The 22,835-nt window shown below is 40.2% G+C and overlaps 1 protein-coding gene across 4 annotated transcripts in view; it reads left to right on the forward strand.

Annotated features, from left to right (window-relative positions):
* slc23a2 (solute carrier family 23 member 2) overlaps positions 1-22,835 on the forward strand; it is a 43,849-nt gene that overhangs the window by 15,111 nt on the left and 5,903 nt on the right. The window contains exons 2-14 of one of the 4 annotated variants that reach the window (XM_044376004.1): positions 3,031-3,079; positions 5,081-5,307; positions 8,471-8,569; positions 9,698-9,814; positions 10,689-10,846; positions 15,597-15,685; positions 15,994-16,061; positions 17,648-17,829; positions 19,794-19,914; positions 20,523-20,679; positions 21,146-21,293; positions 21,417-21,522; positions 22,501-22,768. In XM_044376004.1, the coding sequence (XP_044231939.1) occupies positions 3,031-3,079; positions 5,081-5,307; positions 8,471-8,569; positions 9,698-9,814; positions 10,689-10,846; positions 15,597-15,685; positions 15,994-16,061; positions 17,648-17,829; positions 19,794-19,914; positions 20,523-20,679; positions 21,146-21,293; positions 21,417-21,522; positions 22,501-22,768 (1,789 nt within the window). The remainder of the gene's footprint in view (positions 1-3,030; positions 3,080-5,080; positions 5,308-8,470; positions 8,570-9,697; positions 9,815-10,688; positions 10,847-15,596; positions 15,686-15,993; positions 16,062-17,647; positions 17,830-19,793; positions 19,915-20,522; positions 20,680-21,145; positions 21,294-21,416; positions 21,523-22,500; positions 22,769-22,835) is intronic. The other 3 variants (XM_044376005.1, XM_044376008.1, XM_044376006.1) reach the window with 3 other exon arrangements.

Genomic DNA, 22,835 nt, shown 5'->3' on the forward strand with positions numbered 1-22,835 from the left:
TGACTGTTTATTTTAAATTAAACAACTGGAACATTACACAAGTTTTACTGTTATAACTGAAACCTTTGGCAGACTTTGAATGTTTATCAACCTGTTGGCATCGCTAAATTAATGTGCCTCTATTGGCTGGTTTAAACATATACACAAATTACATGCAGACAGAAAAATGAAGGTCTTGATATGCTGTTCGTTTGGTTATTTGGTTGAATCAGCAGTCAAAGGTGAGAAGTAAACAAACTTTTTATTTGTTTATATGGATATAATGTTTTTCAATATGCAGGAATTCAACACTTCATTTTCTTAGATTGAAAAAAAAAAAAATCCCCAAATTTATGTGGTTTCATGACCCCAGATATTTATTCTTGAATGAAACAAGATGTTAAAACTCTCTGTTGAAGCCAATACTCACAAATCACTGTAACACAGCTGCAGTCTTAATATAGTCCAGACTTTATGACTGAATGACAGACTCACATCTGGAGAGCATGAAGTTTATACACACATTTATATACACGCTACGCTTGTACACAAATTTGGCGCGAGAATGGAAACCGCCAACACACACACACACACACATCTGGTGTGAAGTCCTCCTCCGGTGAAATCCCACACAACACAGCACAAGCCTACATAGGATCCACAGATCAGGTTACCATGGTTATAGATCCAGGCGGTAACACTATCCGCCAGCCTGTGAGGTAAAATTACCACCACATATGCCTTTGTTCCTCCTCGCTCTGCTTCTCTTTTCTTTTTTCTCCTCTTGCTTTTCCTATTTTATGAGTTTCTCTCGCTTTCTCTTGCTTCCTCTCATGCACCGAAACATTTATATATTAACTTTTAACATTATATAAAAGCTATTCTATGTTTATGAAACTGTAGACTTTACAACAGTTATATAATCAGTTTCAGTTCTGCCTTCTCTCGCTCCAGTTCCCCCTCTGTTGTTTTCTCCTGGTTGTCTGAAATTTTGGTGTGTGTGTGTTTCTGTGTGTGTGTTTCTGTGTGTGTGTTTCTGTGTGTGTGTGTGTGTGTGTGTGTGTGTGTGTGTGTGTGTGTGTGTGTGTGTGTGTGTGTGTGTGTGTGTGTGGATTCCCAGTCAGCCACAACACGAACAGACAGAAAAGACAGGGATGAGGAGAGGCTGTCTGTCTCTTGGAGCAGGCCATTTGAGGTCGTCATGCAACAGTAGCAAGACTCTTCCGGTGGTTGCACACGCCTTATCAGAGCTTCAGTCACCCAGAGGCTGCTGGGATACTCTGTCAAAGTCATTTCACATCTGAGTCAGATGAGCTACAGGCAGTGCAGTGATTTCATGTGTTGTATGTAACACAGTCATTGGTCCTAGAGATTTACTTTGTAGGGCAACAGACTGAAAAAATGATTTTTGTCATCTGCCCTCGTGGCATAATTAAAGGACGGTTCGTCTCAACTCGGGTTTTATTTTTGTTTCCTTTTTACTATCACTTCTATCATTAAGGTTAAAAGTACACTCATCAAAGTAATTGTTGCTTCCGTTCATAGATCTCAGCGTCGCTAAAACAAAGTCCGACGAGGCAACGAACATGAGCCGTAAAATAATCAGAGAGGATGTAAACAAGTTAACGATCTACGGTTTATCTAAATCACTTTATTAGGAAGTAACACCGAACTTTAACACACTTAACAGGAAAACTGCCTGCGTGCACGAAGTACAAAATGTCAAACATCAAACAAAACTGAAAATATAGTTAAGCGAGTTATAAGCGAGCGTTTGCTTTGGTCCGAGGTAGCGGGGCATGTTTCCAGAGCGTGGAAGGCAACACAACGTTGCAACTCCGGGCTTCAAACCGGCTCCAATTCAAATCATTGTGTGACATCTCACCTCCCTACATCTATCTTTACATACAGTCTTTGGTTTAGATTTTATTGTTCAATCACATCCGCAAATTAATTTCTGAAATGTTTTCACCTTTTAATTTTTTCCTGTATTTTATTTTAGGGTAGTCATTTAATTTTCTAACATCCTAGCAAGGCTGCAAAATTAAACAAATACAATTGTTCTGTTTTGTTGGGGTTGACGCCAAATTGTCTCTTTCTGGACTTGAAAGAAAGAAAAAAAAAACTAGAGAAACAGATTCAGAGAAAGTTGCTACACTCCAGGAATACAATCATAGGTGGCATTACTCTATTAAACATGCAGGGTAATATGCTAAACAAGAGGGAGAGATGGAATAAACGAATTGGTAAGCTTAAGTGTTAAAGTTAAAGTATGTTGAAAAAACAAAACAAAACACCAATGCCATCCCCTAGCAGGGAAAAACCTGGCAAGTGAGGTCAGGTAATTTGAGTTTGAGACCCCTGTTGGTTCAAAACTTGCACAATCATCTGGCTGCTCATGTTTCTCTCCCTGTGGATTTCTTTTTAGCTTGTTTTCAGATCTGAGCAGTTAACTTGTCTGCTACAAGGTTATTATTAATCTGATTTATATGACAGAAGTCCTGGCGACCAAAACCATGAAAATAAGACCTGAGCTGTAATAAACCAGAATTACAATCACAATGCATCCTTTTGTGCATCTAAACCTTGAATTAACAAGTTCACATATTAATGCGGGATATAAATGGGGTATTAGATTCTGCCTCCACTCTGAAGAACTCGCCCATTGCATTACACCGATGCAATGCTTATCTATAACTCAACTTCCTCTTGATAAGCTTTACTTTGGCTTCTTCTACTCTCATGTTTGCCAGCATGACCTGCTCCCTCTGTGGGTGGAAGACTTCACCGCTGTCCGCTCTTGCTGCCTTTGCTAATGCAATATTTCATCTGAGAATCATTTACAATGAGCATCAGTCACACTAATAACTTTTGCTTGTGATTAAATGCTGTGTGTCAAATTAACTTATGTCTCACCTCCCTCCTCCTCCTCCTCTTTATCTTTGACCCGTCCCTTCTGCCTCTTTCCTTTCTGCTTCTCCCCCTTCTCTTCTTCTCTTTCCTCTCTTCTTCCACCTCCTCCTTTCCCTCTCTCTTGCCCCTTCCACACAGATGCTCCCAGCCGCCCAGCTTGACAGGAGCGATGGGATGTGTCAACTAGGTATTTCACCTATCCCAACATCTTACACTGCAAGCAGGGAGACTGGCTGGGTGGGAAAGGTCATTTGAGGGGGGAGGGTGGGGGGGGCTGGGGTCCTAAAATTAAAGATTTAAAAAAAGAAGAAGAAAAGAGGTGATAGGGCAAGATAAAAGTTATATTGGGTACAAAGGCATCTGTTAACATCTACATTAACAGTTTAATTGTTCCTAACATACAGCAGCTGGTATGTATGAGTACACAAGTCCTGGAGCGGCACAGAATAGGTGCAGTCGTTCCTTTGAAGAAAACCACATTCACTGTTTTTTCATGCATAAAAAAACTGGATAGAAATTCAAAATCTTGTTTTTGTTTGTTTACAATCTGGTTCTTGTTGCCGTAGTCTTTGCCAATACATTTTCTGTCATGTCCACCTTTTTGGAAGCCAATTTTGTTCTCATTTTTCTTCAGCTTTTGCTCTGCTCCATGGTTTTCTTCTTGGTCATGTAAACATTCATTTGCTACAGTTACAGTAGTTGTTGGACTGCTGCAATATAAATACAGTGTTTATCAAAAAGTACTGATTTGGTTTGGTAACCATGTTTTCTAACTAATAAATGAAATGACCTTTTAAAGAATGAAGCGACTTCGCATCGATCGGAGTTCAACTGGACAAACAAAACAGGAGCTGTAAAGGCTTTTCTACAAGTATATTATGTCTTTACCCATCGATCAAACTATTTAGTGGCTTAGGTCAACATTTAAAGGTATTATACCTCTAAGTCTTTTTGTGTTGCAACGCTACTTCTCGACCCTGAAAATCTACAGTTGTACCCATACTGGTACAGTATTCATGCGTGTTGTAGATTTGTTTTACAGTGGGATATTGGTCAGGAACTAGCCAGTAGATAAATGAGCCTCAATAATACATATATATATGTTTGTGTTTTAATAATCTTGTTTTATGAGCTGTACTTTTTGGAATATGAAGTGATGATGTGAAGTTTAGTTCATCTCAGGCCAGTGAAGTGAGTGAAATATCACATGAGATATCATGTTTTACTGATTCTGTCTTCTTCTGTCCTTCCTCCATTTGTGTAGCTTTTTAAAAAGCACCTTGATGCCCTTTTTCATATATGAAGGACAATTCAGAGAAGTCTAGATGCAGGAACATTTGTTTTACTCATTTTCCGGTTGACATGTTGGGTCCTTTTATTGGGTTTGACAGGTAACTGAGTGAATGCTCTCAACTTTGAGATGTTGACAGCTTTTCACTTTCTCATACTTCCGATACATTGACTGAGTGACAGTTAATGATAAATTGAATAAAAGGCCACTGACTGTTCCAAAAATGTTTGTCAGGGATGTTACAGATTGACGCAACTCAGGGACTTTGTTTTAAACAAACAGAAGTTGACATGACACCAGAAATAAGACAAACCTTCCTCTCTCTCTCTCTTTCCATCAACACTCCTCTGATCATCCTTAACCTCCTTCCTACCAAACACCATGTTTTTCCTCTTTCCCCAATCTATTTGCATCATCACCTCTGTACATGTTCTCCCTGTCCTTTCTCCTTGTGTACCAGACAATGACATTTTGGCAACATGGATTATTACTGAAAAAGAGGAATTGCTCTCCCTTGGGCAACTTATGTCTGACATGTTCTGTTGTTTCCTAAGCAACTAAAAAGCTGCAGTAGCCACAACAAACCCTGACCCTTAAATATTTTATTATGAAACAGAGAAAAGGAATCAAATCTAATTTTTTTGCAACCACCATAATGAGTTCCCTTTTTTTTTAATTTGATAATTGATATATTGGTTTACCCACTCGTATGGTCCAGATAGGCAGGACCAACAAAACAAACCTGATGCAGGGTCAAGTTTGTAACCAACATGAAGTACTCTCAGGCTGCCTGATGTGATCAGACCTTCACAGTGAAGTTAGGATATCAGAACCTTTTTGAGTTATAGATGACAATATTAATCTCTGTTTATCTGTCTTTTGTTTTGTTTTTTCAAGCAGATAAGGCAGCTCTGGACGATGTAATCGGACTGACGGACTCATCTGCAGTGTTGATACCAGAGCGAGACAAAGGAGGGACAGAGAGAGAGCACGAGGAGGAGGACATTGAAGACGTTAGGATGGGCGTTGGGAAGAACACCACCTCCAAGTCGATGGACAGCAGCAGTGAGGGAGGAAAATATGAAGAGGAGACCAAACATGGAGCTGATTTCTACCCGATCCCGGTACATAAATGTGTTTTATTTGTTTGTCCTTTTTATTTGCCATTAAATGTGGCCACGGCAACAACAAAACCACAGACATGCATATCATATAAGCATGCCTAACCCTACGTCTGGACAGAAAGCGTGTCAGATGCATTTTTCACATGCACGTCACATGCAACAGATACGCTCTCATTTTAATGTACGCAGCTGGCTGCACCCACCCTGTGCAGGCTCAACTGTGCCTCACGGGCATAATCGTGACCTGAAGTGTTCATTTACACTTCAAGTCTATTTTTCTGTTTTTTACGCGTGTCACTACAGTCGTGTATTTGGCGTAAGGCTAGCTCATGTAATGAAGCAATGACCAATATTGGGTTTGGTCAATACCATTGTGGAGTCGTTACTCAAAAAATTTAATGTATTGCACATTATTCGTTACTTTTTAAAAAGCAACGCAGTACTTTACTTACTTACTCCCTGTGAAAGGTAATTAATTACACTATTCATTACATTACTTTTGCATTACTCCGCAACAATGCCTGAGATGCATTGTCGTGTAATTGCCAGTTACCAATTTAACATTACATATGCCCACATATCAGAGCAAATCCCTATCTTAATAAGGAGGACATTCAAAAGAAAAAGTTTTCCTCCTCAGCATTTCCTCTACTATGTACGATGCTACAAGCCTATTCATCTCTGCTTTTGTTAACGTTACCTGTTGAAAATCAAGGGCTTTGGCCGCTTGGTTGGCGTCGGCATACACTCACCTCGAGCATCATTCTGGGTCCGGGAGTCTTTGGCGACTAGCTTTGTGTTAGCATGTTGCCTTTGCAGGTGCTGCTGTGTGATGATGCGTTCACAGCAGTGGATAGTTGTTTCTGGCCTGGGCACAGTTTGCACTTTACTGTCACATTTTTTTCCTTTCGCGTAACAAATTTGAAGTAATGTGCATACCTCCACCACTCAAAAGTTGTAAATCGCTCTGCCATTTCTGTCTTCTCTCCCACACATGTGTGTACATGTGTGTTGGAACTCTATCCAAAGTCATGTCATGAGAGGTCAGGCGATTGTTGTGCAAGCGTGCATGAAAGGCACGCAGGTAACTCTACTGTGATTACCGAATGTAGGAACAGTAATGCGTTACATTACTGTGTTACAGACAAATGTAATGTGATTACACTTTACTTTACACACGCAACCTTATAATTACTCTCCTCTCCCCCCCCCTCTCCCATCTCTGTCTTTCTCAAACGCTCAGATTTGGCATTACTTTTGACCTGGAATGTATTTGTGTGAGTGGACGGCGTGAGAAGTACAGACACTGTCTGTCTGTTTCATGACCATTCGGGTCACACTACCCCTGCTCGGTCCGTTCGTTTCCGTTGTTTGGCCGTTTCCTTCTGGCACCAGCCCAGTACTTCATACAGGTCAAATGGAAAAATGACGACAATAGCAAATTAGCTACAACCCATTCATAAATCACACTGACTCACAACTGGCTTTAATAACAGGAAATCCACTGATCAACTCTTTTTCCATGAAACCAGAGGTGGATCTTTACATTAGCACTATTTTGAGGTACTTTTATATCTTCATTGAGTATTTCCATTTTAAGCTATTTTATACATTCCACCACATTTCACCAGGAAATATTGTACTTTTTATACTGCTTTGCTGATTCAAAATTTTACATACAAATAGAGCTGCAATGATTAATCAATTTAATCAATTAGTCGATCGACTGAAAATGAATCAGCAACAATTTTGATAATCTAATAATTGTTTGTCATTTTTTTTAAAAGCAAAGTTGCCAAAAATGTGCTGGTTTCAACTTCACAGATGTGGTGATTTAAAGCTTCTCTGTGTCACACATGATACTGAATATCACGACATTTGAAGATCCCATAACGGGCTCTAAGAATTTACAACAGCAGATTAATGGATAATGAAAATATGTTGCAGCCCTGTGATGCTTTTAGATTTAACTACCCAACAGAATATGAAACAATTAAAATTGGCACAATGTCCCTGGTTTGAGACCGACTGGGAGCCTTCATTGTCACCAGTAGAGCACTGACAGGGGAGAGATAGACGGGGGAATGACATGAAACAAAGACAAAAGCATCAAACAAGGGTAAAACTTTCCACAGGCCTGTGACAGTGACCATGAAGTCTGCTTCCTTTAGACTCTTAAGATAAGCTTGATCCATTTGTTAGAACAATCACAAAGCTTATCTTGCGTCATTATCTGCAGCCGTTCAACAGAATGCAAAAGGAAGGAAATATGATATAAGCTTAAAGTTTCTTTGTAGTTATTTTGTCCCGGTGAGGCATTGTGAAGAGATGTTTGTCTTCCCGAACGACACCTGAGGTTATAGACATTTCCAACATTTAACAAACTCTATTTACACACATAGAGACCAGGTTGTTAAGTGAACTCTGTTTAATTTGAGAGGCTCGGCCTGTCGACACAGCAGAGTGTATTTACATGTGGAAAACACAAGTGCATCGAAAGGACTTTACTCGGTTTTTCTCAGAAAGGATCACAGGATTTTACAGTGAAAACTAAGCAGATGATGGATGATCACATTTGCATTCCTCCATCTCTTTACATCTTGTCCTTCAGGCATGGAAAAAATCATTAATGTCATCTTTTAATGTACTTTTTTTATGTGTTTTAATGTTTCTCACAGTGTGTTCCCTCCATATAACAACCTACTTTTTGTTGATTAACGTGATAAATTGAGGACATAAACAGGAAAGGCAGACACTCGTACACCACATGCTCACACACTTGCGCACGTACTCGGTGGCAGAAATGTGTAAGGATAAACATTTGCACAGGAAACACGTGTTTATGTCTGGGATGCCGAATCTGGTTTGTTGCCCTGTTTGTTTATTTCAGTTGTGATCAGTTTTTGTAGCCCTCAGCCTTCAAGTTGGCTTTATAACTCTGTTGTTCTTTCATGTTATAGCACCGAGACAGGTGGTTATACAAACTTTCACACTCACTTCGCTTTTTCTTTTTAATGTGGTTTTGTCAGCTGGCCAACAATGTGTCAAAGCTGTGAATGTTGTCCTCAGTCTGCTGGGAACACACGTTGATTTATCGGCATGCTTTGGCAAACTGTAGTTAAAGATTTCCTTATGAATTAACTTTGTGTGTGTGTGTGTGTAGGTGGTGGTGAATGGAGTGAGCGGGGCCAGTGGAGACCAGGACACTGAGAACACAGAGCTGATGGCCATCTACACTAAAGATACTCAAGGAGCCGAAAAGGTAACTCGAGGGTGAAAAGTGGGGAAGTTCAACACCATCCTGACGTTCTTTACCAGTCATTCAAAGTCATTCTACTTTTACTCTCAGACAAACATCCTATTAATCTGACTGACACATAGTCACATGGTCCAAAAAGCTGACTCATACAGTTACTGGTTCTTGCTTGTGCTGCACATTGTAATTTTGCTTAATGACATATTTAGTGACAGTCCTTTTCCTTGCTTTCCTCCCTCACTTTCCCCCTGACATTTTCCTACACTTTTAGTCTTTTTTTTAACTTATTTAGTACAAAGTAATGTAAACTATGACTTTCATAGTGACCATCATTAAGCAAAAATCTATAAATACAGGTCAGTTTATTTTCAGAAAAGTATCAATTCATCAGTTTTCTCTTTAGGAGGCCCTAAAATGCATTTTCTTTTAAACTCACCACTTACTTTGATGTGTAGCATGAATTTGATCTAATAAACTTTTGTTAGCCATAAGAGAAGCCTGCTCTTTAAATAAGAGTTGGTCATTAGTTCAAGTTCAGTTAAAGCAAAGTTATCTTTTACTTTTATCTTTTGAACAGATTCTTTGTATTTAAAACAGTAAAATGTATCTTCAACTATTGCTAAAGGACGTGCTGCTGAGATTTGAATACACAACGGCTGCCTTGGGCCTCAATACAGTCTGACTCAACACACAAGTTATCTCTACTGTGCCGGGTTTTTTTTTTTTTTTCCCCCCTCATCACTGTGACTGTGCATTTTTCATTTCTGAGTGCAGTCATGTGTTCTGCTCTCTCACTAAGTTTCCCTCTTTATTTCTTCCTGCCACTTTCTCTTTTTTTCCCCTCTTTTTTTTTTTCTTTTCATTCACAAAATCCATTCAAAATTTCACAGTACATCTGCTCAGACATGATGTTCTCACTTGATAGTTAATCATTCAATGTCAGGTGAAGGAAAGATTAAACATTATGAGATTAAGAAGTAATGGTTAGATTATTTTCCTGTACTTCAGCATATATTCTACAGGAATATATTCTTTTTATGAATGGGAACAGGAGAAAGTAAACGTGTCAATATAGATATAAGTTCTGAAGATATTAAACATCTTGTTTCTTTGTGTGTGTGTGTGTGTGTGTAGAGCTCAATGTCTGAGACGTTGGACAGCACAGACAGTGTGGACGCAAGGAGGATGGACATGATCTATACCATTGAGGACACCCCACCCTGGTATCTGTGTGTGTTTTTAGGCTTACAGGTAAATCTACAGACTGAGTGACTTGCCTACAGTGTGTATTATTACGTCATCAATATACTGTATTTACATGACTGACAGATGTGTTTAAACTGTAAATGTCTCACTATATGCACTGAAAAACACCAACTGATGTCCTGTATAATCTTGGTGTGTCATATCCTGCACCGTGGTCGCACTCATGTCGGTGCAGTATTTTTCATCTGACCATCCCATCGGTACATGTTACGCAACTGGACGCGAGACACAAAAATAGGATTTTGCTCACAGCAGTCGTCAGCACATGTTGCTGGTTCAGTGGGTTAATCTGCTCACTGTGAACCACTATGTGCTAATATCCAACTCTGGACTTTGGACATACAGTATATTGTCTCCCTCCCTCTCATAGTCATTAGTGAGAGGCTCGGCTAGATTAGTGAAATATATATGAAGGAAATAGAAAGGGCCTCAAAATGTGTGGTTGTAATATGGGGCAGGAAAAACACACCATAAGAAATTTCAATCAGCATCTGGACACAGATCTGCATCAAAAAACAGTGATAGACAAACTTGCTCATTGACTGATTGCAACTATGATTTTTGGAGAATATCTACACTCTTTATGTTAAAATGAACCTTTCACCTCTGAGTTATGGCCATTTAAAGTCATCATGTTAGTGTTGGTGATTTCATCTAAAAAGAGGTTTTTCCTGAGAACTCAGACTCAAACGGTAAATTTCGGTGGTAGTTGTGCAATTTCCCCAATTTCCCTGTTATCAGATATGTTTTGGGAACATCTTTAAAGATTGTACTGTGATTAAAGTTGGTGTCAAGTTGAGTCTTAACAATAGAGACACACACATACACACATACAAACCGTTGCTTCTTGTCTTTCCAGCACTACCTGACATGTTTCAGTGGAACTATAGCGGTGCCGTTCCTCCTCGCTGAGGCGATGTGCGTCGGCTTCGACCAGTGGGCCACCAGCCAGCTGATAGGGACCATCTTCTTTTGTGTGGGGATCACCACCCTGCTACAGACCACGCTGGGCTGCAGGTACACACACACACACACACACACACACACACTGTAGATACAGTATGAGAGAGAAAACACTCATATGGACATACAGTACAATCATACCTTCATCCACACACAAACTAACCTGCAGCCTCTCTACAGGTCTCACATTGTATTCTCTCTTTCAGTTCTCACCTCCTCCCTTCTTCATTCCTTTGTTCTCTCACTTTCTCTGTCTAAGTACCTCCTTAACGACGACGGCCATCGTTGACATCAAGTTCCTCTTTCTCCATCCTTCCTCTTTATGTCATGCTGGAGTACGTTTAAGTGTGCCTGCATGCATTAAGTACATGCTTATACATCTTTCTCTTCTCTCTTTTTTTTTTTTTAGTCATGGTGGGTTCCTGGAGCTTTAACAGTATTTTTTTATTATTGATTTATGGATAAATTAAGTAGGCATATTTTAACAAGCTAGATTCTTATTTTATTGAAGCTTTCTTATATGCACATTTTCAACCAAAATAGGAGTTAAGCACATTTAGAGTTCCTTGTTTCGTTCATGTGACTGCAGTCATCATGGGCAGTTAAGAAATTAACTTCCCAGTAGTAACTTTTCTGAAATGAGAAAACAAAACTGATGCTGAAGAGATGTCAGGAACTAAAAGACATGTGGGGTTTGACTCCTGGCCAGCGGAGGGAGTCATACGCAGTTCAACTATTACATCAACTCTGGGCAAGCAGTCTGAATTACGCTGATACTATAATCGATTTAAACACACAGCCGTGTCTTTGTTGTCTGCTTGTTAACCGAAAGGGAAGTCCCTGCTTTGGGCCATGCAGTATGCACATGTCATGAATAGCCCATTTGACCCAGTTTTTGTCAGGTTGATTGCTTTCTGTTATCTAAACCATCTTTTTTATGTCTCACCTCACGTCAACCTGCTCTCACAGATTCCTCTTCTTGTCGTCTTTTGTCTTCTCTCAGTCCTCACCCTGCCTCCAGGTGTTCATTCGTTCTCAGACGTGTTGATCTGTGCCTGTAAATCTGTTCATGTCTTTAGTTCACCACCTTGTGTTTCTGATGTTCTTTGCTGTTCCTCACATATATATATCAAACCGTACTTAACGTGATCCGGTTTGCGTAAGTAATGATTCACCTGATTCAACTCTGGGGGTTATATCAGTCCCATCACTCGCCAATAATAGATAATGAATATTATATAATATGTCATGTTAGATCATGTCAGATTTATCTATATAATAATAGATAAATCTGACATGAACATCACCTGTTGCCATGGATATAATCACATTTTTTAGATCAGAGTTTTAATAAAAGCCGGGTCATGATGGCATGGGGTGCTACTTTTCTTTTATAAAACAGGAACCAGTGAGGTAAAATCTCTCTCTGTGTCTCTTTCTCTCTTTCTTTGTATTAAAACTAATCTTTCCATCATGTTGAAACAGATTCTGAGTTTCTCATTATTGTTTCCAGTGTGCAGCAGCAGCCGTCTCTCCAACCAAATCACCTCATTCAGACAAAAGCAGACACACTTTGTTCTTTTTGACACCAACTCGATGACCTTGACTGATGCCTCCATTAAAATAGTGTGCAAACAGTGTGCAGCCTACTTCTTTTTGTTCTTATTCAAACATTCTGCGGGAGGATCTGAGAGACTTTTTTTTTTTTTTTAATCCATTGAATGACATAAATGTGGTGGTAAACACCTTGTGGAAAAGAGTCGAGTAAATGATTGGGATTAATTATATGCGAGCATACACTACCAGTCACATCTTCCCATTCACTTGAATGAGAAGCTATGCCCAAACTGGTACTGTATATGTAGTTTTATCATGGCCTTTTTTCCTTAAAATTTTGTTATTTCATATAAAATATAAAAATGCATTTTAAACTTAGTGTACTTTACTCAAATGCGAGCGGACAACATGAACAACTTCAGCAACGGAAAGTACAGAACAGACAGCTGTCGTCATTCACAAATCATCTGTGGTCAGTTCGATGGGGAAGTAGAGCAGGTTTGGCTTTTGACTTTCAGGGAGCATTTTTACATATGTTCACCTCAAGTTTTGCAATGTAGACGATGTTTAAAATAGACATCTGACATTGTAACAGTATAAAAATAAGAAGAGTGCACTCAGTAGAGTGTAGATCTCGCCAGGTGTGTAAGTTTTCTTGTATAGATGCATGCACAGTTTTTAATAAAGTGTTTTTGTATAGTAAAGTCTCAGTTTTCTTTAGGATGCATAGAATAATGTAATGGTATTGTAACTGAGCATCCTGGGTTCGCTTAACTGTATAAACTTAATAAGGCAAGGCAAGTTTATTTGTACAGCACATTTCAACAACAATGCAATACAAAGTGCTTTACATAGAGCGTAAAAGGCATCAAGACGATAAGGAAACAATAAACGGGAAGATAAGTCCAAACTTCTCATTTTAGACGTTATTTATTTTGAACATCTTGTTGTAACACACCACAAAATATAACCTCTCCCTACTTCTCTCTCTCTCTCTCTCCCCAAACCAAGAAGAATTGAATCTCACTCAGTTGTCCTTCCCGGCTCCCTTACAGTCAAGATGGTGGTGAATATAATATAAACAGGGATTTGTCGGGTATGGAATTAATCTGCAGATGCTCCAGTTCAAGATGAGACCGAACTTTTCTATGGTTGTCAGTTTTTTAGCCATGACAAAAGTCAAAATGTGGCCTGCAACTGACTTTTTTTTTTTTTTTTTAGCCTAGCCGATTGCCGAAAGGCCTTTTGCTATGTCATAAGACATGTTGTAAAATGGTGAGGACTGCTGAAAAGATGAAAGTCTAAGCTTTACTATAGGTTCATAAGGAATAGTGTTATAAAATAAGTTTTTCAAAAGTTGTGAATCGCCGCAACCGCAAGAGGTCCTTGAGCATACAGTCATAAATGTGCACAAAACATATGAGGCTCACGGGTCCAGTAGTAAGTGAGATTAGCTGCGGACAGATACACACGTGTGCACACACATGACCAAATGCATGATCCCCTCCAGGCTTACACCTGGCGGAGATAATAAGAGAAAAAACACAAAAAGCGAGATGTGTCCCGTTTAAGGCAAAGAATGACCTTTTTCTCCATCTCATACTCAGTTCTTCCTCGCTCTTGAACACAAAGAAAGACACAGTCAAGTCTGGTCTTGGCTTCAACATCAGTGGCATTCCTATCACACAAATGGCCCACACTCTCACAGAGGCAGTGCTGGGCTGAGGTGACAAGACGGTGCCTATCTATCAAATACCAGTGAATGGAAAGAAAGTGAGGAGGAGGAGGAAGCAATTGGGGGAAAAGATATTATACTTACATTACCTAGACAACAAGCCAAAGAACATGAAAGACGTGTGAAAGGCACATTCATGTTAAGCACCAAAATACTTGTGTAATATTATATTATAATAACAGTAATCTGATCACAAGTGGTCACATTCACATCACACAAATTGCATCAGTGAAGAATTGGACTCAAATCGCTTCACACACTGAAAATCTGTCCTATCAAACAGCATTATCTACGTGAGCACATTTCCATTTTCACAAGTGACGTGTGAAGTTTTTTATTTTAAGCGTGTTTGTTACATCTTGAGCAAGTTTTTGCCTGCCTGCTGGATGACAAGAACACTCAATCTTTTATTTTCAACATGGAAATGTTTTATTAACAGATGTAAGTTGATATGCATATTTAGTGGAGAATGATAAATCTTATCACGACATATCTAGACGCCTTTTGGAGATATCTGAATGCACGACACTTGGTCTGAGGAGGCAGTTTAAAGAGATGAAGAGCGGATAAGATGAGGATAAGCGGCAGGATGCGGGGGGGAGGGCGGGGAGAAAAACCTGAAGGAAATATAGCGAGGAAGAGAGAGACAGTTTGTGAAGAGCAGGTGGGAGCCGGAGGGAAGTGGAAAAATGCCAAGTGAGGTCGAGCAAAAAATGCTTTTCTGGGGAAAGATGAAGTGCATATATAGACTACATGTGACCGTGTGAAGTAGGCGGGGGTTGAATATTCAAATTCAAATAAACGATGGTTCGATCAGGAATTTGGTTTGGTGCCAGACTGCAGGTTTTACTCTATAATTAAAACAAACTAGTAAAGGCTGTTTTCTCTTCAAATGAATTTTCACATCCGTTTTCTCAAGATATCAATGTTCCTCCACTCCCTTATTTCCCAACTCTGTGTTTCTGCCTGTGACATTTTCACTGATGTGACGTCTTTATGGTTTATTCACCCGTCTCATCTGTGATTTTGATCTGCCGATGTCTCCTTCCTCGTCATTCGAGCCGGGAGAAGAAAAAAGAGCAGCCGTGTTGTAATGCATGGTTGACTGTTGCTTATGTCCAAAAAAAAAAAAAAAAAAAAAAAAGAAAATGTCATGTGTACATGAGTGTGTTTCAGTGGAAATGGAAGAAAATTGAGGGGAGAATGAGGAAGGAGGAGGGAAATCTGTGGCTGCAATAACTGGTCTGACTATCCCATCCTGTTTTTAGCTGACTTACCCAACAAAAGGCTCAGAGGGGGATTCTCACAGTCCATGCTGTTAATGATTATTATGATTTAGATAATTGGGAATAACTGCAAGGAAGAATAGCACACCCTCTGTATTTCACATGTCTTGTCACTTGAATGGCTGGCACCAGAGAGAAAATAGGCTTTTTTTTTTTTGACACTGAAATACATTTTTTATCGTCTATTTGATCATTTGTGCTGGTGTGTGTGTTTGCTTGTGTTCAGGTTGCCTTTGTTCCAGGCCAGCGCTTTTGCCTTCCTCGCACCAGCCAGGGCCATCCTGTCGCTGGACAAATGGAAGTGTAACAGTACAGGTAACATCTCTCCTTCTCTTCTGTCTCTCTCTTGACTCATTTCAATGCAGACATGCCCATCTGGAATGTAACCAGACCTGGTTTACTTTGATCCCAAAACCAAATACTGTCAGCATCAAAGCCAGTAGGAAATTAAATTGCCTCAAACTGGATTAGCTGGTTTATCTCGCTCTGCGCTCCAAATATAACTAATAATTAGAGTTGTTTCATATTGTGATCCATATTGTGATTAAATTAACTTCATATTGTGATCAAATTTACTTCTCTTTTTTTTCCAATTTCATCCCTCTGTCTTTTTCCATGAGCAGCGATTCCAGCAATGAATGGCACAGAGCTCCTCCACACAGAGCATATTTGGCACCCCAGGATACGAGAGGTGAGACACAGAGAGACAAATAAAAGACTCACACACGCTTGAAAGGTGGGAAGAGAAGGAATGAAATGAAAAGAAAGCAAAGCGGTGTAAATGAAAACTGGATAGACATGTTCAACAGTTAAAAGGTACCGCTCTAAAGCAAAGACAGGATGTTTGCACTAATTAAACGTTGCCAACACGCGAGTTGTTATTCAACTGTAATTGAATAACAGCTGTAGTTGAATAACTCCTTGTGCAACTTTTTATACAACTATAGTTGAATAACTGATGTTTCTTAACGTTATGTTTAAACGGTGGCAGTCTAAGGAGAGGTTTTGCAGATGGGAACATTGTGACTGTATATGGCTGCGGGGTTTGGTTTTCTGTGACAGGAGCTGCTAATTTGCATTAACCTTTTCTGTTTGCGTAAGCCAGTTGAGTCATGTTTTTTTTCTCTGACGCATAAATGACACTAAACTCAATCAGACTTAATCAAATTGTTGACTGGACCATCGACGGGCTGACAGCAGGAGGAACGTGCCGGCGAAGAAGAGAACATGAAGACAGATGACGACAGGACCACAAACACGATTATCACCCCGAATTGTCAAATTAAAAATAAACATTTTTAGCTCTCAAAGCCCATCTCCTCCAACAAAAAAAAGACTACAGATTTCTATTTTCAGTTATTATTTAGTAAAGGATTAGAAAAGAATTGACATCTTGCAACTATAAGAAGGATTAATTTAAAGTAAATCTCTCTCTTAAAATCACACTTGCTTTAGTCAATATTATTCTATATCCTTCTGAGTCTGCCCCTTTACAATGGTTTACTATAAAGATAACAGTTGCAGTTGATTAAAAATGAACTTGACTTTAAACCAACCAGCAATGTCTAAAAGACCTTCTTACACTGTGCAATTTTGGGCTGTCTGAGACGAAAGTTGACAGTCGTGAGAGAAACGTAGTAAAATCTTTGGTCCTTGATCCAAAATGGTGGTCCGAGATCACACTGTGAGACTAGTCCACCGACTGACCGACCTATCACGAGCTTTGGCGACCAAAGACAACCTGAAACAAAATTCTGACAGCGTCAGAAATTCAAGATGAAATTCTCACAATGTGACTTCTGCTACGACCCACAATAAACAAGCAAATGAATTAGAATACGACATGAAGTGACACAGAATACACTGGACATCGCCACATTGTGCGAGTGCAGTTTTAGGGGGAAAACACACTTGTTCTCCGTAATACGTTCATGGCACGCAAAAACCAAAATGATGGAGTTGAAATGAAAAATAATTTTGTGACTTTTTGAAACATATGAGGGAGCTGAAAACGTGCCTCTGCTTTCATATTCTTCTCTCTATTTACATCATAGTGCTACAGTTCACCGGACATTCAGCGCACAATCTGACACGTCTCAAATTGATATCGTGCAGTCTGACTGAGATTGTGATTTTATTATAGGTGTCTAGCACAATGTGATGTGCAATAAACTTATATGATTGTCGTTGTACCGTCTAAAGGTAGCTAATGCTACCTTCTGATTATTATTATCTAAAACTTTTTGTTTCGTTGACCCTTTTCTCCTTCTCTGTCAGATTCAAGGAGCTATCATCGTGTCGTCCCTGGTCGAGGTGTGTATCGGGGCGCTGGGTCTACCCGGGATTCTGCTGAAGTACATTGGACCTCTAACCATCACCCCTACTGTAGCCCTCATCGGCCTGTCTGGTTTCCAGGCCGCAGGGGAGAGAGCTGGAAAACACTGGGGCATCGCTATGCTGTAAGTCCAGACTCACATGCAGGCGTCAACAAAAACATCCTAAAAGTGTTGCTGCTCTGTTTGCTTTGTATGTTCCAGATTGTCAAAGTGCAACAGGGCAGCAGGTGCATTTTGCCATATTTTGGGGAAAAAATTGGAACGTACTGAGCATACAGATGGACAACTGTAGTGTAAAAAGCTGCAGGAAATGAGTTTCTATAAACATTTTGACTTCTTTTCTGCTATGAAACACTACTACTATTGGAAATCACTCAAACTGTTCATAAGAAACTGCAATGAGTCTTACAGCCAAGTATTTAATACTTAGCCTGTAGCGGATTCTCTTCACACAACCGATTCACTTTAATTGCACCAACAAAACAACCTTTCTAGATTCCTTCCTCAACAGAGAGAACATTGTGTAGTCTAAATGTGCAAAAAAAAAAGATGGCTGAGAATATTCTTGGCTCTCTTAATTGAGCAGAAAAGAGGTCTGGGGAAAGAGCTTGGGACAGAAAGAAAGCATTTTTTTGGCTGGACCAGACACAGACCAGCCCTATAACCGTGGTTGTCCGTGAGTGTGTGAGTGATGAAGTTACACCATTGGTGCAGAGAGCCCAGTGTTGGAGTTTCCTCATTGGCTGTTGCTCTTTCAAAAAGAATCAGCGCAAGATGAAGGAAGCGGAGAACAGCAGCACGACGCAGAGTGACTGTGTTTCCTTCTCCGAGCTCTGAAGCTGTCAGCTCTGGTGTTAAATGCAGTGGAGTTGGCTAAACTCCTGTTTTAAACAGACGCGTACCATCGTCTCTACTGTCAAGTGTGATCGACTCTCGGGCTGACAGCGCTGTCAGTAGCCGGCAGGAGAGATGCTCCGTGGTGCGTTTGGACTTAATAACTGAACTAATACCAGAACGCAAGCTTTTTATTTCTCTGACGTTCTCTCATCAAATGATGAACAGCAGCATTAAAACACGAGTCTTACAGGTAAGACATGAAACTCATGTAGCTGTTATATCAGTTTAGTGTGGGGCAGCTGCTCTGCAGGTGCGCTTGATTTGACTGTAACTGCGGTTACTGTGTGGAGATAAGCTTCCTGAATTTGCACCCAAAACGGTGTCAAACTTTTTATTTATAATTTCCACCGCAGCCTCCATGATCATCAACCGGGAAAGAGGCAGAAAAAAGGAACATAGAGGCATGAGGGAGAGCGCAGAGTTAAAGCACCACAAATAACAATCACTCTGACAAAACACTCAATGAAAAGTGAAATACGAGAGACATCAGCAGAGTGAAACAGATGAAAGAGCAGACGGAGTTAACAGATAATTAGAATTTTTTTTTTTTATTACTCAAACGTTGCTTAACCATGTCATGTGATATGCTACATCAATACACTTAACCAGCAAATGTAACTGGAACCATTACAGAAAATTGCAGATGAACATTTAATATCTAGGAATTCACATTATAGACACAACCACTGACTCACCCCTGTAACAGATTGGCCACAATTTCACACATTGACCATACATGGTCCAGTCATATACTGGGTTTTGACTCATTTTACTTGAAAAGAACATACTGGATCATATACAGACTATAAAGATACAGGCCACTGACTCATGGGGAAGATCCACTTCAAAGCTGTGATGTTCAGGTGGTATGACATCAGTTCCTGCTGTGTTGTGGCTGTTTACACTGTAGCTGGAGGGCCTTTTCTCTCCCCTGGCTCCACAGGGACAGAGGATATGTGCTTGTAATTGCCACTGATTTGCTCTTTCTGATGCGGTTAAGATAATTGATTGGCTCTGAAGCCTCCGGGGTCGTAGTCAGATGGAGGCAGGAGGAAGTGGAACAATGTTCATACAACAGGATAAGTTGTTGCTGAAATTCACATTGTCTTCCTGAAGAAGAAGAATAATGAATAAGAAGACACTTTACTCTGAATATGATACACCAAACTGAGGATTGTGTCTGTCTGCAGGACTATCTTCTTGGTGCTGCTCTTCTCCCAGTACGCCAGAAATGTTCACTTCCCTCTGCCAATCTACAAAGCAAAGAAAGGCTGGACCTCCTATAGGCTGCAGGTCTTCAAAATGTTCCCTGTAAGTACAGACCTTCTCAAAAAAAATACACACACACCTTGTTTTTTTTTTTTTTATCTTTTAGCAACTGTGAACTTTTTCCTCAGTAAATATTCTGCTCTTTGGCTTAATGAAGTGACCTTCAGTTCCTTTACAACTGCGCTCCATTACAAGCTCCCGAGTTCCCATCACAGTCACAAATTATTCAACACAGCTAATCTCATTCTCTCTGGAAGGTTAAGAGGTTTTCTGCTTTGTGTGCCACTGTGCAGACTGTAAATCAGTCTCCTCCTGCCCTCTGGTGGTGATATATTAAACATGAAAACTGTCAGCAGACAAAGGATATCTCACTTTCTTTTTAAACTCACAATAAAGTTGCCTATCAGTCTTTTTTTTTTTTTGCTGTCTCCCCAAAGAACATCCCACTGTTCTTTTGATTTTTATTGGGTCACTTTTTATAGTAGAAATGTTAAAGTGGACTCTCTTTTGTAGCTGCCAACATGCCCTAGCCTTGGAAACATTACGCAACACTCTGCAACAATTTTTTTTTCACTTATTTCCTCTTTATGTTAAAATGTGTCTAAAAGTATCATTTAAAAAGTATTTGTTTTCATTTCTCTTGCACCCAGATCATCATGGCCATCCTGGTTTCCTGGCTGTTATGCTTCATTTTCACTGTGACGGATGTTTTCCCACCTGTGAAGGACAAGTACGGTTTCTACGCCCGCACAGACGCACGCCAAGGAATCATAGCAGCGGCACCGTGGTTCAAGATCCCTTATCCCTGTAAGTTTGTTTATGAGAACAGGCTGTAGAAAAGGGGTTGTCAGTGTTATGCCTCATCTCCTTTTAGCTGTGATAATCCCAGCAGCTGCAGGCAGGTGTCAGGACTTGAAAGGGACCTTTTCATACACGTCAGATTCGCTGATTTTTGCCGCAGTTCATTTTTCTGCTACGCATGAAACATGAAAGCTTTCAAAAATATTGCTCTGTTGTCACTTCAGTATGTACAAAAAGCATTTTTCCTGGATTTAGAGTTGCCCACATTTCACATATTCTGATGTTTTTTTGCTGAGATGAATAGTCAGTAATGTAACATACAGTAGTTAAGGGAAAGGCAGGTGTTATTGGTGTTTTCTGACAACGACTAAAGGAACTGTGGTGATGTGGTAAAGTATTATTTTTGAGATGTTCTCTGTTCAGATGCAGCTGTTTCTCAGTTTTGACGCACACTGTGTTTTTACCACTGCAGTCCAGTGGGGTTTCCCAACAGTTACTGCTGCAGGTGTGATCGGCATGATGAGCGCGGTGGTTGCCAGCATCATCGAATCGATCGGCGATTATTACGCCTGCGCCCGTCTCTCCTGTGCTCCTCCACCTCCCATCCATGCCATCAATAGGTAACTTTCATTTCTACTCCTCCTTATACTCTTTAATATGCTGGTTGTTTGTGAGAAAAGGGCACGGGTAGTTTACTCTCTGGAAGATACTGTAATTGGGTTGTTTATCTTCTCTGTCTGTAGGGGAATATTTGTAGAGGGTATTTCCTGTGTGCTGGATGGTCTTTTCGGGACAGGAAATGGTTCAACCTCCTCCAGTCCCAATATAGGCGTTCTGGGAATTACAAAGGTAACTAACACCATTACTTATTTAACCTTTTCTTTATTCTGTATTTTGTTTTTGACTCTGTGTTCCTGTTTTTACTGTATCTGCTCTTATTGTTCCTGTTTATTCTTCTCCTTCCTCTCCTGCACACACTTATTGAGTTATTATAACAATTTTACCATTGGTTAGTTTTGTTTTTAATCATTTTAGAAAATCTTTCCGTGTCTGTGGCATTTGTCAAACAAATAAAGCAACAACTAAGAATATTACAGTTAAAGACAGGACAGACGTCAAACATCGTAATGCTCACCACAATATCAGCAACAATCAAAAAATCAAGTACAACAAAATGCAGCAATGCTTTGATTGTACAAATAAATAAACTTAACACAATGGTCCTTCCCCAAACCAGTCTCCACCCACTAAGCCTTCATACCAAGTGTCCCTCCTTGAAGGGAGCGAGTATAAATAAATAAACTGGGATACACTCACCACCCTCTGACATGATGATGAGTCACCATGGATACTGATAGTACCTAGTATCCATGCACACTGTTTATTATGCCCTGTTTAGATGTAGCATTGGCTATAAGATACATTTTGTGCTCTTGTTTCAATATAATATATAAAAACAAGATAAATCTAATTTATGTAGCTGAGCACAAAATGATGGTTCTTTTTTGCTTTTGTAACTGCATTTTTTGTGATTTTAAACCCACAATGAGAATGCATTGAGAGTAATCCAATACCTCCATTATCCAGCACTTGTGCTTCCAGTAAGGGGTGGTGGAGAATGACAAGTCAACACTGACGTTTACTGTCTGTCGGAAGGTTTCATTGTCCTCTAACCCGCCACACTCGCTGGTTTCGGGTGGCTGCTAACATGCCGAACCATCCGCCACAAATGGAGGCAGAGCGGAGAGGGGACTGAGTTTATAAAAGCTTCCTAATACGCTCCAACTGGCTCCCTAACATCCCGCTGATCTGTAATCCGTCCTCCAGGTGGGCAGCAGACGTGTGATCCAGTATGGAGCTGCCATGATGCTGCTGCTGGGGCTTGTGGGTAAATTCAGCGCCCTGTTTGCCTCTCTGCCTGACCCTGTCCTGGGAGCTCTCTTCTGCACCTTGTTCGGTATGATCACAGCGGTGGGACTGTCCAACCTGCAGTTTGTCGACCTCAACTCCTCCAGGAACCTCTTTGTTCTGGGCTTCTCCATCTTCTTTGGGCTGATGTTGCCGAGCTACCTCAAACAGAACCCGCTGGTCACAGGTGAGTGGAGGGAAGAGAAACCCACATGTAGACAAACTGGGGTCGGGCGTTCACCTGTCACCTGAAA

Source organism: Thunnus albacares, chromosome 2 (genome assembly GCF_914725855.1).
Source record: "Thunnus albacares chromosome 2, fThuAlb1.1, whole genome shotgun sequence".
NCBI classification, from domain to species: Eukaryota; Metazoa; Chordata; class Actinopteri; order Scombriformes; family Scombridae; genus Thunnus; species Thunnus albacares.